The following is a 15,146-nucleotide window of genomic DNA, read 5'->3' as shown; positions in this document are numbered from 1 at the left end:
GTCTCTTGGTCCGACCATGCAGCAGTGACATGGTCGTGGAAGAGTGCCCCCTTCCGGGTTTCGCATATGACGTGGAGACTGCCGGAATACGTCTTGCGTCCTCTGCTATCGCCGACTCATTGTCCACATATTTATCTACAAATTCCCCCTCAAACACATCAATTCCCACGCATTGGTGTGCCTTGAAGGCGGTTTTGCGGGGGACGTTTGTACAGGCGGGGGCCAGGTTGAAACGACAATCCATGAATCTCCAAGAAACTTTAGAAAGTGCCTATGCTAAACTCCAACAGAAATTTTACTCCTTGGGCAATACATCAGGTAAATTCTTAGCCCATAAACTGCGACTACGCCACACTAGGAATAGAATTAAATTTATCCAGACACCAGCTGGACGGAAGTTGTTGAATCCAGCCGACATAGCTAACGCTTTTGCTTCCTATTATAATAATTTTTATAACTTGGCCTCAGATCCCACTGTTACTCAACCTACCCCCGATATAATATCTTCTTTCCTGGCAGATTTACATTTTCCTCAGTTGACCTCAGACCAGTTAGATCTCCTTAATGCTCCTTGGTCGTTGGCAGAAATAATCTCGGTTATTAAATCTCTACCATTGGAGAAGGCCCCGGGCCCAGATGGTTTCATTAATTCCTTTTATAAAAAATGTTTCAGAACTTGAGCCCTTACTAACTACCCTATATAATCACGCTACTACTAGCGGTTCTCTGCCGGAGGAAATGTTCCGGGCCCGTATTATTACAATACATAAACCTGGCAAGGACCCTTCTTTTTGCCAAAACTATAGGCCAGTAGCGCTGTTGAGCACAGACTTGAACATTTTTTCAAAACTTATTGCCAATAGACTCTCTCCCCTTATCCCTACTTTGATTCATCCAGACCAGGTGGGTTTTATGACCAGATGCCAGGCATCGGACAACATGAGGAGGGTTTTTGATCTAGCCGAACATGTCTCTAATGGGAAGGAGGCAGCACTTTTTTTCTTTCTCTTGATGCCGAGAAGGCCTTTGACAGGCTGCACTGGGGCTTCCTATATGATACCCAGAGCCGGATTAAGGGGGGGGCTCCGGGGTTAAGTACCCCGGGCCCCCCTGTCTGAAAGGGCCCCCCTTCGCGCGCCACAGATCGGATCTGTAATCCGAACCGATCCGCGGCACTGCACTGCGCTCCCCTCCCCACTAATAGCCCAGCAGCAGCCGTCACTCACAGAGCCGCTGGCGCCGCTGAGCGCTTCCTGGGCTGCTTGCTGAGTGACGACTCAGCTGCCCAATAGTGTATCACCCTGCAAGCCTGCTGCTCAGCGATTGGCTCAGCACACAGGCTGCAGGAAAGAAGGAAGCTCCCTGCTAGCACGTGTGTACTGGCCGGGTGAAGACTAGAGACAGGCTCCATCCTTGATGTAAGGTCAGGATGGGTTGTTTAATTTTTTTTTAAAGTTATGTATTACATTCAAACGTAGGCTCTGGGTTGTGTGTGTATATGCATGTATATATATATATATATACACACATATACATACACACAATATATATAATTTATATATATATATATATATATATATATATATAAAAATATATATATATACACACACATTATATATATCTATATATCTATATATATATATATATACACACACACACACACACACACACACACAAACAGCAGAGGCGGTACTCCCGGACATTTAGTACTTGGTGAAAGATAAAGTGCTTTACTTCGACGTTTTGGGATACTTCTCCCCCGTCATCAGGACAAGTGTGTCCTGATGACGGGGGGGATTACCTCAAAACGTTGCAGTAAAGCACTTTATCTTTCACCAAGTACTAAATGTCCGGGAGTACCGCCTTTGTTGTTTGCATAATGGATGGGCTTTGCTGGTCCCTGGCAGGGCACACTGGCAGGTTATTTCTGTGGCATACGAGGGAGTGACGGATTGTTTTAGATATATTTATATATATACAGTGGTCGAAGTGGACCCGGAAATGAGGAACTAAAAGTGCAGCAGGAGGCGAGGGAAGTGGCCATCCTGCTGCACATGGTGCTCCCCGTCCCTGCACGGCAGCTGTGTAGAGCGCTGTACTAGCTCACAGCCGCTCACCGCCGCCAGCCGCTCACTGTCGCCAGCCACCAGCCGCCCGCCGCTCACCGCCACCAGCAACAAATGAAGTAACGTTCCCCTGCTGTCACCTCTCTCCCTGTCGTTACTGTCCCCACTGTCACTCTCTCTCTCCCTACTGTCACTGTCGTTACTCTCTCTCCCTGTTGTCACTCTCTCCCTGTCGTCACTCTCTCTCCCTGTCGTCACTCTCTCTCCCTGTCGTCACTCTCTCCCTGTCGTCACTCTCTCTCCGTCGTCACTCTCTCTCCCTGTCGTCACTCTCTCACCCTTTCGTCACTGTCGTCAGTTTCTCTCATTGTCGTCACTCTCTCTCCCTGTCGTCACTATCGTCACTCTCTCTCCCTGTCGTCACTCTCTCTCCCTGTCGTCACTCTCTCTCCCTGTCGTCACTCTCTCTCCCTGTCATCACTCTCTCTCCCTGTCATCACTGTCGTCACTCTCTCTCCCTGTCGTCACTCTCTCTCTCCCTATTGTCACTCTGGCTGTCCCCGCTGTCACAATTTCAGCTCATTCAGTGTGCTATAATATGAATTTCGGCTAATTCAGTGTGCTACAATGTAAATTTGGGCTCATTCAGTGTGCTACAATGTGAATTTTGTGTCATTCAGTGTGCTACAATGTGAATTTCAGCTCATTCAGTGTGCTACAATGTGAATTTCAGCTCATTCAGTGTGCTACAATGTGAATTTCAGCTCATTCAGTGTGCTACAATGTGAATTTGGGCTCATTCACTGTGCTACAATGTGACTGTCGGCTCATTCAGTGTGCTACAATGTGAGTTTCGGCTCATTCAGTGTGCTACAATGTGAATGTCGGCTCATTCAGTGTGCTACAATGTGAATTCTGGCTCATTCAGTGTGCTACAATGTGAATTTCGGCTCATTCAGTGTGCTACAATGTGAATTTCGGCTCATTCAGTGTGCTACAATGTGATTTTCGGCTCATTCAGTGTGCTACAATGTGAATTTCGGCTCATTCAGTGTGCTACAATGTGAATTTCGGCTCATTCAGTGTGCTACAATGTGAATTTCGGCTCATTCAGTGTGCTACAATGTGGGGTGGAGGTATAGTACAGAATAAACAATATATATATGAGCAGGATGGGGATCCTGGAAGTCGGGATCCCAGCATTCGAAATACAGACACCGGAATCACGACACGATAACCTGATGAAAATCTATTGATTGAAACGTTGTTGCAGACTTGGTTGTCGCTGGTTGTTTTCTTTCTCCAAGCCCTGAGTGCCGCGCCGTCGCCTGCCTGCATCCTGTAATTTGCGAGGGTACCGGGTGATGGTAACCCACATTATAGGAGTGCTGGACACATTGTCGTTTTTATATATATATATATATAATTTTAGACCTTAGGGCCCCCCCATCTTAAGAACCCCGGGCCCCCCAATGCCTTAATCCAGCTCTGATGATACCTTAGATAAATTTGGGTTCCGGGGTCCCATTCTCTCTTCCATCTCAGCGCTCTACAGCTCCCCAAATGCTATAGTCTTCAGTAATAGCTTCTCGTCTTCTCCTTTTACAATTACTAATGGAACTAGGCAGGGATGCCCCTAAATCCCCCCCCCCCCCCCCCCCCCCCTTATGTATGTATTGGCTATTGAACCTCTTGCTATGGCGATTCGCCAATCCTCTACTTTTTGTGGTATAGAAGTGGGAACATCTACCCACAAGATTAGCTTATTTGCAGATGATGTGCTCCTATTTATAGCCAAACCCGTCTCCGCTCTGCCAGTTTTACATGAGATCATTGACCGATTTAGTACAACCTCCTTTTACAAATTGAATACATCTAAAACAGAGGCCTTACCATTCAATCTGATGCCAGTGGAGCTCCTGTCACTTCAACTTGTTTATAATTATAATTGGAAGAAAGAATCTCTTACTTATCTGGGCATTACTATTCCCAATTCTCTGTCTACTACGACGGAAATGTATTATAGTCCGATGCTCGCTTACATAGATTCCCTATGTAAATCTTGGTTTGGTTTAGAAATATCTTGGCTAGGTAGAATAGCTGCGTTTAAAATGTCGATTCTCCCCAGGCTAATGTATCTTTTTAGAGCAATCCCTTACATTGTTCCCTTACGTATTATTGGTCGCATACACTCGCTAATATTGAAGAATATTTTTGAAGAAGAACCCCCCCCACACCATATAGCGTATCAACAGCTGACTAAACCTAGACTTTGTGGAGGTATAGCAGTCCCAGACCTCAGACAATACCAATATGCATGACTAGTAGCCCAGTTGAGTGAGTGGTCCCTGCCGGCTGGCCAGAAAAGGTGGGGGGACCTTGAGAGAGAATTGTATACTAGTGCTCCTTTGTTAGACTTGTTGTGGATCCCGATCCAGCAGAGGCCTTCCTCTGCTACACCTCTCCGTACTATTGCAGACTCCCTCACAGCTTGGGACTCAGTAGTTTCGACTAAACTGATCTCTCTCCCTTCCCGCAAATTATCCCTGTTTGCCCTTTCTAAATTGATTCCAGACCTAAGCCTTACTAAGTGGATCTCCTCTGGCATTGATTCTAACTCCCCATTGGTAGATGGTACAGTGATTACTCCGTTTAGTACTCTACAAAATCAATACCATCTCCCTGCGAAATAATTATTTACATATACTCGTATTAGCCACTGGTTAATGTGCTTGCTAATATCCTCGGGTCCAGTGCTTTTGCCCCCTCCCAATCTATTAACAATACTGTTAATGGGTAATTGCAGGGGAGCGATTCGATTTTGGTATTCTGTGGTACCAGTAAATCAGAGAGGGGACAAATCATCTGCTCACGCTAAGTGGGAAAAGGACTTATCGTGTTCTCTCTCCCTGCAGCAATGGGAGGCGATACTTCTCTCTTCTCATAAGATGTCCAAATGTATGAACCACATTGAGATGCACTTCAAATTAATAAATAATATTTATTACACTCCTGTTAAATTACATAGAATCTGGCCTTCGGTCTCTGATTTGTGCTGGAGAAATTGTTTGGAGAAGGCCGATACCGTACATGTGGTTTGGTCTTGTCCAAAATTACGGCAGCTGTGGAGTGAGGTGTTTGCCCTAGCTTCTACTGTTTTACATACCCTCCTCCAAATGTCCCCCTCTTTAGCGTTATTGCACATCTACCCAGTAGTGACCGTTATGTTCTCGGTCACTTTTTTATTGCCACAAGAGCAGCAATAGCTCAAGACTGGAAGAAACCTTCCCCGCCTTCAGTCCACAAAATTGTACGGAAAATACATTATTCATTCCAGATGGAAACCATGGGTGTATCTCCCTTTTCCGGGGCTAATCTCTCGTTGATTAAGTGGGCTCGCTGGCAGGTTTATATGTCCTCAAGAGATGGGGCGACCTTGTTATTTGATTCGGAATAATTACACTTTCTGATTATTATTTTTTTTTTATCTACGCCATGCGGTTGCATATGTAAATTGGACTTGTCGAAGTCAAAAAGTTTACATAAAGAGAACATACAGACTCCACACATATGAGTCGCTATGCTTGTAAATACGCACAGCGAGCACAGCAATATATGGTAACATACGCATTTACACAGACATGCCACAGAGATAGATTCAACACATATTTCATACAGCACATAATTATAACATATCAAGCCCCAGACATCATAATGATTTAAAATTATAAAATTGAGTAACGTCGTGTATGTGTATTATTGGAGCAGAGCAAGATAGACATGTCGTGTTTGGCATTACAGTAACCAGATTAATGTGTAGATTAATTTGATGCTTGTTGTTAAGTTGTAGGACATTGCTATGAGTAGTTATGATTAAATGTATGAAAGCTAAGGTCACTCTTATTAGAACAATGGACATTCCAAGCAGGTGGTGGACAGTAAACTCAGGCCATCCCTTTTGATGTCTTCAAGGCTGAACTTTGTTAGCATACGAACAGACCAGTGACTCATCACAAATGAGAAAGTTCCCTCCCCTAGACTAGTCTGTGCACTCCCCCAAAACTACACAGTGTATTGCTGAAGAGACACACAGAAGTCTCTGGTCTTTTTCCCCTGCATCCGGAATGAGATGGTTCTGCAGATACTCTGCTCCTTTGAGCATGGAGGGGGAGCGTAGTGAGCATTGAGGGAGATGGTATTGTATGCTGGCCTGTAACTGTATGTAATTGATTTAGTTTGTATTAACTGCTTGCTGTATAAATTGTAACCATGTAACTATATGTATACTGTACATTGTGATATATTGAATACATATCCTTTTAATAACAAGTATATACATCAATGAGCTTTGGAACTCAGATAATGTGTGGGTGTGTTGTTTTCTCTTAAGGGATGTAGTGTTTTGCGACGTACAGCGCACTTTTATCGTATATGGTACTAAAGATGAGCCTGGAGTCCGCAGTATAAATTAGAGCGGGCATTTTAAATATTTGTTAGAAAGCAATTTGGTATTTACAGACTCTTCCCCCTGTACCCCTTCCCTTTTTCCCCTTTCTCTTTTCTGTATCCTCTTCCCCTTCCCCTTCCGAATTCGAACGGAACAAAAATTCTAATAAAAATTTTCAAGTAAAAAAAAAAAAAGAAGGGCAACTAAAATGGTGCATGGCCTTCACAAAACATAGCCAGAAAGACTAAAAAATCTCTATGTATAGTTTGGAGCAGAGAAGAGAGAGAGGAAACATGATAGAAACTTTCAAATATATCAAGGGTTTTAACAAAGTCCAGGAGGGAAACATTCTCCATATGAAGAGAAGCAATAGGACATGAGGACATGCACTGAGACTGGATGGGGGGAGGTTCAGGAGAAATATGAGGAAAAATGACTTCACAGAAAGGGTAGTGGACAAGTGGAATAGCCTCCCATCAGAGGTGGTAGAAGCTAAGACAGTAGACCAATTTAACATGATAAGGATATCCTTACACAGAAATAAGGATCAAGTAAGCTTTGAGATAAAAATATGGTTAAAAGAAAAAGGGCAGACTAGATGGCCCAAGTGTTTCTTATCTGCCGTCAAATTCTATGTTTCTATGATTTGCCTCAACCCAGAGTAGCCGTCAGGCGTCTGCTCCTAGCGGGCAGTCCTCCAAATCCCTGTCAAATGGCCAATGGGTCACGCCCAGGAGGAGCATCTTGTGTGGAATCCAGCATGTTTCATGGAGTCCTCCACCTGCAGATGACTTATACATGCCCGGAGGTCATAGCATATATATTGCTTTATTACTGTATGTGGCAGACTCTACATGTCACCTGAGTGCACATCACCCGTCATTTTCATTGTTCTACATCCACATCTGTGGTACTAACCTCTTATTGTGTTTCTCTAGGTGCCGCGGAGGAAGAAGAGAAGGTTCTGAGTAAGACAGTGATGAAATATTGGGCCAACTTTGCCCGCACTGGGTAAGATATCTGCTGACTGCTCACCCACCCTGATGTCTGGCTTGTCAGGATATAAGATCTGAGGCCACGGACTTGGGACTGTATATCCTGGGTCCTTGCTCTACCAGGGTCTCATTACAGCTTCACCCTATCTTGATATAATTGTGCATTTACCACCCGGTGCGCACTAGCGGCCATTACATAGGCCAGCAACACACAGCGCACAATCGGCATAGTATCAAATAATAGTATAACACAGGTGAGATGCTGCATGGACAGGAGGCTGTCTTGCCAACAGTAGGTAATGGGCAAAGTAATGCACGGGAATCAATGCAAACACATAACTTGCCCCTTCTGTGCCCTCTCTCCACATGCTTCCATACAGTGACTGGCTGTCTGGACTCTGATTGGTGTAAAATTCCAGCCATCCACCAATCAGCATGCTGACAGCCACTCACTGTCTGGCTGCAGGCTGGGAGGCAGGTAAAGAATGCTGCCTCGCCACTCTGATTGTGTAACCACCACCTGACTCTGCTCGAATGCCCCTAGAATTGTGGGGCCCTGGCCAGCTGCCCAGTGGGCCAATACATTACGATGGCCCTCCATGAAAACAACCAGAGGTTACAGGGGAGGAAGACCAGGAGACATTCCGCAGATGTGCAGGCTTTATCCCACTTCAGTTCTGACCCAACAGAAACCACATCAGATTATAGGGACAGCGATTAAAGCAAGCTGTTAGATGGAGCACTGAGATGAGCAGGTTCGGTTTTACTCTGGTATTTCGGGTTTTGCTTATTGGCTATCCAAAACGCGTGACCTCCGTGATCCAATAAGATGCCGTTTCGAGCCCCGAGTAAATCCGAGTAAAACTGATCCCGCATATCTCTAGAGAAGGTACGATCCTAGTCTGCCTGAGCTGAATGAAGAAGAGAAATAATTTTGCTGCGCCGATGTGTCTCTATTCCTCTAATAAATTGAGCGAAATAGCTTATAACTTGAAAATAAGATCCCAAGTGTCAGAGATGTGTGCGCTTCTATAAGGAGTAGTGTGTTACTCCTAGATTAACAAGCTAAGGAAAAGTGGATATAGAATAGAAGCGCTCAACACTCACTGACCCTGTGATCTAAAATTAAATAACAACCAAGGTGTCTTTGGGGATTTTTAAATGTAAAAGTATATTTATTATAATACAGTAAAAATTGTACAATAAACCAGATCTATATCCTATCATAAAACCCTTTATCCTCACTGCAATTCTATTGCCAAGAGCTATTCTACATTCACATCAAATTGCAGGTGTCAGCTAGATAACTAGCAGCAATATAGTGGTAACAATTGTTGCAATCAGATCTTCAAGCTATCTATTCAACAATGTTGAATGTATATTCAGACACAATTGTTGCGATGTAAAGAAAAGAATTAATGGATGTAGAATGCACTCACTCGCTCTGTATTCAAGAGCTATGTTATGTAACGTCTCAAAGTTCCAGGAGCCGATGACAGGTGTTAGTGAATTAATTGATTACCTCTCCGGTAGGCTGGCTGGTCCCGAGCGTCCTCGGGTGAAGCCAGAAAACTCCAATGAAGCTGCAGAATTTTGAAGCACTGGCCGTGCTAGCCGGGGTCCCACTGTTAAACCTGCTGTCCCTGGGCGTGCACCGCCCGTAGCAATCTGTGGGGAAGGACAGGTGTGTGACTGCTGTTGGAGGGAACCCGCTGCAGAGAGAGTACCTTGGTGGAACGCCTCGATCTCCCTGGACTGGCACCGTCCGTAGGATATGTGGGGGAGAGAGACTGCTGGTGACCACTGGCACTGTGCGGAGAGGAAATGCGGCTGTGTCCTGTCCTGGCTACCGTGCTGATTAGTCCCGTAGGAAAAGAGAGCTGAATGTTTATGTTTTTTCTGGATGTGAGCACCATTACATAATTCAAGTCCCTGCTCTACGGGTGGATTTAAACGACCAAGAAGTTACACATACCATAATAATAATTCATATCTAGTATAACCAGTAGGAGACAGAACTGAGTTTGCTATGTGCACATTCTCCCACCCCATGGTAAGACACCTGTCTCTTCTTGCTGGCAGCTGCTCTCTGGTCTTCCTGATCCACTGTACTGATTTTAGTGCTCAGATCCAGACACACAGCAGATTTGGCTGGAGAAGCTCCAACTACGCTCGGCCACTAATACATCATATTGTGTGTGTATATACTAGTGCTATAATGGTCATGATTTCAGTCACTGGCTGGGGGAGCAATTGCCCATGTATCTTTGTTTAGATATATATATATGTATGTATATATGTATGTATATATATTTGTGTGTGTGTGTATATATATATATATATATATATATATATATATATATATACATATATACAAACTGAAGAAAAGGACTGCGGCACTCTAGGACTTTTGAAGATTCACTGTATTAAGTGCAATACATCGTTCATCGACGTTTCGGGGATTTTAACCCCTTTCTCAAGATATGGTAGAGACACATCTACCACATCTTGAGAAAGGGGTCAAAATCCCCGAAACGTCGAACGATGTATTGCACTTAATACAGTGATTCTTCAAAAGTCCTAGAGTGCCGCGGTCCTTTTCTTCAGTTTGTGTTCATTTGATCCTGAGGGCACCGGGGCACTTCATATCTCCATATACACTGCCGGGCTGTTGATACCAATATATATATATATATTGATAGATAGATAGATAGATAGATAGATATATTATATATAATATAAATACATTTAGCACATCTATCATTAACACACTCACACACACTTTTCTTTTTTCCTTGTGTACAACTCTCCTTTCCCCTTGGGTTGAATGTTTTTTCAGTCTTCAGTCCGCCACTTGTTCGGCCACCAGGCGCCCCTGAAGTGTAGAAGCTCCCTGAGACCTGTAATAGTGCAGCTGACTCTGGAGATTTGTTTGGCTGACTGTGAAATTCTAGTTTCTGAGATGATCATCTCTTCTGATATATATTTAACAATCAATGATTTGATCTTTTCCAGCAATCCCAATGGGCCGGGCCTCACCCACTGGCCTCAATATGGCCAAGATGAAAGTTATCTGAAGATTAATCTAGAGCAGGCATCTGCTACAGGGCTGAAAGCGGATAAGTACAAATTCTGGACGACCTCCCTTCCCGAGAGACTCCAGGAGCTGCAGAAGACAGGCGAGGCCAATTCTGATCTGTAGGTGATCCCCAGACCATCCTAGAGAACAACGAGACCAAAATGCACGCCAGCCGTACTCTGTATGGGGAACACGTGCAGGTAGAAGGTTCCGGGCTCTGTATAACCTAGAACACACCATGCACGGAGCTGCAGGAACAGAAGAACTTCCTACTAACACCTATTAAGCATTTGGTTTGATTGATGGTCCAACGTTAAGTATGATACTGAGAAATATGATCAAATAACTAATTAAAGAGAAAAATTGTTTTATCCGTTGTTTCATTCCCTTCTTCACTTTATATCTCCTCATGTCACTAACACAAAGTAAATGGACAACAAGACGAATCATTTCTAGTTACTGGATATGTAGGGAAATAGGGGAGGGGGATATGTTCTGCACCAGCTACTAATTCTAAATAATTGCTATTTGAAGAAAAAAGAGAGAGAACCCACGATAAATGTCCGTCAGTTTGATTAGGTACTAATTACTGGACGTTCGGGGGTGCTACCAGAGACAAGTTGAGCTATACAAAGAAAAAGAAAAAAGGAGGAAAGAATGTCTCTTTGCTGGCACACAGATGAAAATTAAAAATGTACTTTTAATAGATTTGTTAAAATGGTCTAACCACGAAATAAAGAAAGTGCAATAAACTTGTGTGATATAATTATCATATATGGTGAATGAAAATAAATTATAAAAATCAAGGTTCGCTACCTGTGTCGTGTCTTTATTGATCCAAATTTAATGTATCCTAAGCAGGCTGTACTGTATTCGTACACTTCATTATATCAGTTATTGGCTTATTAATTATAATTAGCCCAATATTAGGATGCTGAATACTTTATAATATTTATTAATTGTATACTGATAGTTATATCATTAGTTTGGCAATAGTTCCAAATGTCATTCACTACAATATTCCTTCAGTAGTAGCTTCCCTTATTTCAAGCCAGTCAGTGTAATCTCCTATAGTAACTCTAGCTGTTATAATAAGGTGCCATGTGGCTATTGAAGAGAAAGTGTCAGCATGTAAATAAATGCTGAATATTGAGTGAGTGATGTGAATGTATAGGAATATTTAATAGTTCTCCCAGTGTTCTATAGATATTGCACATATTTATATATATATATATATATATATATATATATATATATATATATATATAATCATAATTAGTGCAAACTGTGTAATGTTCATATATATACCAATTATATAAGTGCATTATTCATATATCTATATAGTGATTGAGTGGGGTTATTAATAAACACAGTTATTTTATTGAAGAGATCACTTTAAGTAGAGAGATATATCCTCCTGCAATAGTTACATTTGTTACAATGAATGCTATGTAACTAATAAGTCACTCCTGCTTCCTTTATTATAAACAAATCAGTGTAAATATCACAGTAGCTGTTGTTATTGTTAGAGAGAACCTTTCATAAAAAAGAGAAAGGAACATCAAGTATATCTCCTTATACACCAGAGGTTCCCAAACTGTGTGCCGTGGCTCCCTGGGGTGCCTCGGGACACTTGCAGGGGTGCCCTGGGTTGGTGGTCCAGGACCAATTCAAATTATTCATGGTCAATATAATAGGCAAAACCAGTGCTGGTGGCTGCCAGTCATACAATATGTGGCCAAACAGAAGCAAATCTTGTCCCTCACCACACAACTGACCCTAAGGATGACATATAAACGTGATCTACTTAATGTAATATTTCTTTCTAAATTTCTCAATAAGAAATTTTTGGGCCTAGGGGTGCCGTGAAAAAAATTCTGATATTCTAGGGTGCCGTGATTCAAAATAGTTTGGAAACCACTGTTATACACAGTTGGTATTATAGAGCTTATAAGTACTTTTCTTTATAAGGCGATATACTTGATCACATATTATAAGGCCTTTCATGATAGGCTCCGCCCCCTTCTCCTGCAGGCCTGCAATGCCATATCATCAGCGACCCCTCTGTCGGGCCAGTCCCTGAGTGCCCATATTACTGTCATTCCGAAAGAATCCAAAGATCCGACACTCCCTTCCAGCTATAGGCCGATATCGCTGCTGACTGTAGATATCAAATTATTTGCAAAACTTATGGCTAATCGCCTTAAGCCATTATTACCAGATATAGTACACCCTGATCAGGTGGGCTTTGTTATGAGCAGAGAGGCAAGGGATAATACTATCAGAGTCATTGATCTGATAGCGCCCGTACAGGCAAATAATGTTCCTCTTATGCTCCTCTCCACAGATGCAGAAAAGGCCTTTGATCGGGTGGCCTGGGACTTTATGGAGGCGGTGCTCAGACGCCTGGGGCTGGGGGAGGTTTTCTTGCAGAGGATTCTCTCATTGTATAGAGCTCCATCTGCTCGGGTTAGGGTGAATGGCGTTCTTTCCGAACCAATACCGATATCCAATGGCACACTCCAGGGCTGCCCGCTGTCACCTTTAATCTTTGTCCTATGTATGGAGGCTCTGGCCCGTGCGATCAAGATTGACCACCGCTTGGCCCTCTTCGCAGACGACTTATTGGCGGTCATAACGAACCCCTTAATTTCTCTACCCAGCCAGCAAGAAAGAATTTACGCGATTCGGAAACCTATCAAATTTTAAAATTAACTATTCTAAGTCTACGGCAATTAATATTACGCTCCCACCTGCTACGGCTTACCTTTTGGCGCAATCATTTCAATTTACATGGCAGAAATCCCATATTACATACCTAGGGATTCAAATCCCCTCGACGCTCAATGCCATAGTTGCCATTAACCACACCCCTCTCCTCCGCAAACTGCATCAGGAGATGGCGTACTGGCTCACGCAGAGGTTCTCATGGCTAGGCCGTATAAATTATAGTGAAGATGAACATTCTTCCTAGGCTGTTATATCTCTTTCAAACCATCCCTCTGGAACTCTCTCCTAACTTTTTAGCTGAAGCACCCAAGGCGATAAGCCATTTCATTTGGGTGGTCGGAAACCTAGGTTCAAGCATAGCCATTTATCTAGACTGAAATCTCAGGGCGGACAACAACTGCCTATGATTTCTACATACTATCATGCCACACTACTGCATAGGATTGTCGATTGGTCCCGCCCCAGTCCATATAGGAAACAGTGGGTTGATCTGGAGGCATCTTCCACTAATCTTAATTTACAGGCAGTACCCTGGTCTCCTAAAATTAGCCGCTCATTCCATCCTACTGTGGGGCCCACTTTAGCTTTATGGCGGACATTTCGTTATAAGATGGGAGTCTCGTCTAGACGGACATCCCTCCGCCTCTGATCTTGCACCTCTTTCCCAGCACCATCACCCCTCACCCATAGCAGTCCTTATTTTGGTGTTCGTACCCCCTATATTTTAAATAGGAACAGTTTGCACATTTGGCGCACAGCCCAAAAAGGGGTGTGTTTTTGCTGGCAAGGGGCATGGTCACACAATAGTAACCCCAATTCCAATTACGCCACGCAGTACTGCAACTTTATTCACATTTGATCATGCGATAGTGTCCATAATTCATATTACATCCCACAGTAGTATCACTTTACCTTATAAACGTTACTCCTCACAGTAGAGCCCCTTATTCACATTATATCACACTGAATTGCTCCTTATTCACATTACACCACACCCTATTGCTCTTTATTCTCATTAGACGACACAGTAGTGCCCTTTCTATACGCAATGCCACATAGTAGAGCACCTTATACACATAATGCCACACAGTAATGTATTTATACACATAATTCCACACAGTAATGCCTCTTACACATGAGACATTATTAATGTCCTTATAAACATAATGCACCTTACATATTATGACAACCTTTATTAATGCCCTTTTACACATAATGTCCCTTACATATATGCTGCACATTATTAGTGCCCTTATACACATAATGACACACATAGTGCCCTTACACATATGGCGCACATTAGTGCCCCTATACACATAATGACACACATACAGTAGTACCCTGTTACACATAAGCCGCACATTATTAATGCCCTTATACACATAATGACACACACAGTGCCCCTTACACATATGTTGCACATTATTAATGCATTTTTACATGACATACATAATGCTCCTTACACATATTCTGAACACTACTGCACAACCAACCCACTCACATGCACACAACACTCACACTGCCACTAACACTGTGACCTCTGCCTCTGCTTGGATACAGATGTGTCCTCATAAATCTTGCCTCAATGCTAACGTCGGGCACCTTTTTTTATGAAAATGGATCTTATTTGCATTGCTATGTGGCTAGGATGCACAAGTAGATTCTGCTGATTACAATGATATGCAGCATGCCTACATACTGTGTGAGACCAGTGGCTGATTTAGGGGGGGGGGCACCAAGGCACGTGCCCCCCCCTGTCATTTTTAGTTGATTTTTGTATTTTTTATTTTATTTTCTTTTGTGCGCACGCCGCGGCGCACCCACCCGAC

The 15,146-nt window shown here is 43.1% G+C and overlaps 1 protein-coding gene across 1 annotated transcript in view; it reads left to right on the top strand.

Moving 5' to 3' along the window:
• Positions 1-11,397, top strand: part of LOC134969751 (fatty acyl-CoA hydrolase precursor, medium chain-like) — a 93,271-nt gene extending 81,874 nt beyond the window's left edge. The window contains exons 12-13 of the mRNA XM_063945908.1: positions 7,452-7,524; positions 10,524-11,397. Coding sequence (XP_063801978.1) covers positions 7,452-7,524; positions 10,524-10,710 — 260 coding nt within the window. The 3' untranslated portion in view covers positions 10,711-11,397. The remainder of the gene's footprint in view (positions 1-7,451; positions 7,525-10,523) is intronic.
• Positions 11,398-15,146: the final 3,749 nt, after the last annotated feature.

The sequence above is a fragment of the Pseudophryne corroboree genome, chromosome 11 (genome assembly GCF_028390025.1).
Source record: "Pseudophryne corroboree isolate aPseCor3 chromosome 11, aPseCor3.hap2, whole genome shotgun sequence".
In the NCBI taxonomy this organism is placed as follows: Eukaryota; Metazoa; Chordata; class Amphibia; order Anura; family Myobatrachidae; genus Pseudophryne; species Pseudophryne corroboree.
The sequence above is the reverse complement of the archived record's forward strand: the minus strand, read 5'-3'. Positions and strand labels throughout refer to the sequence as shown.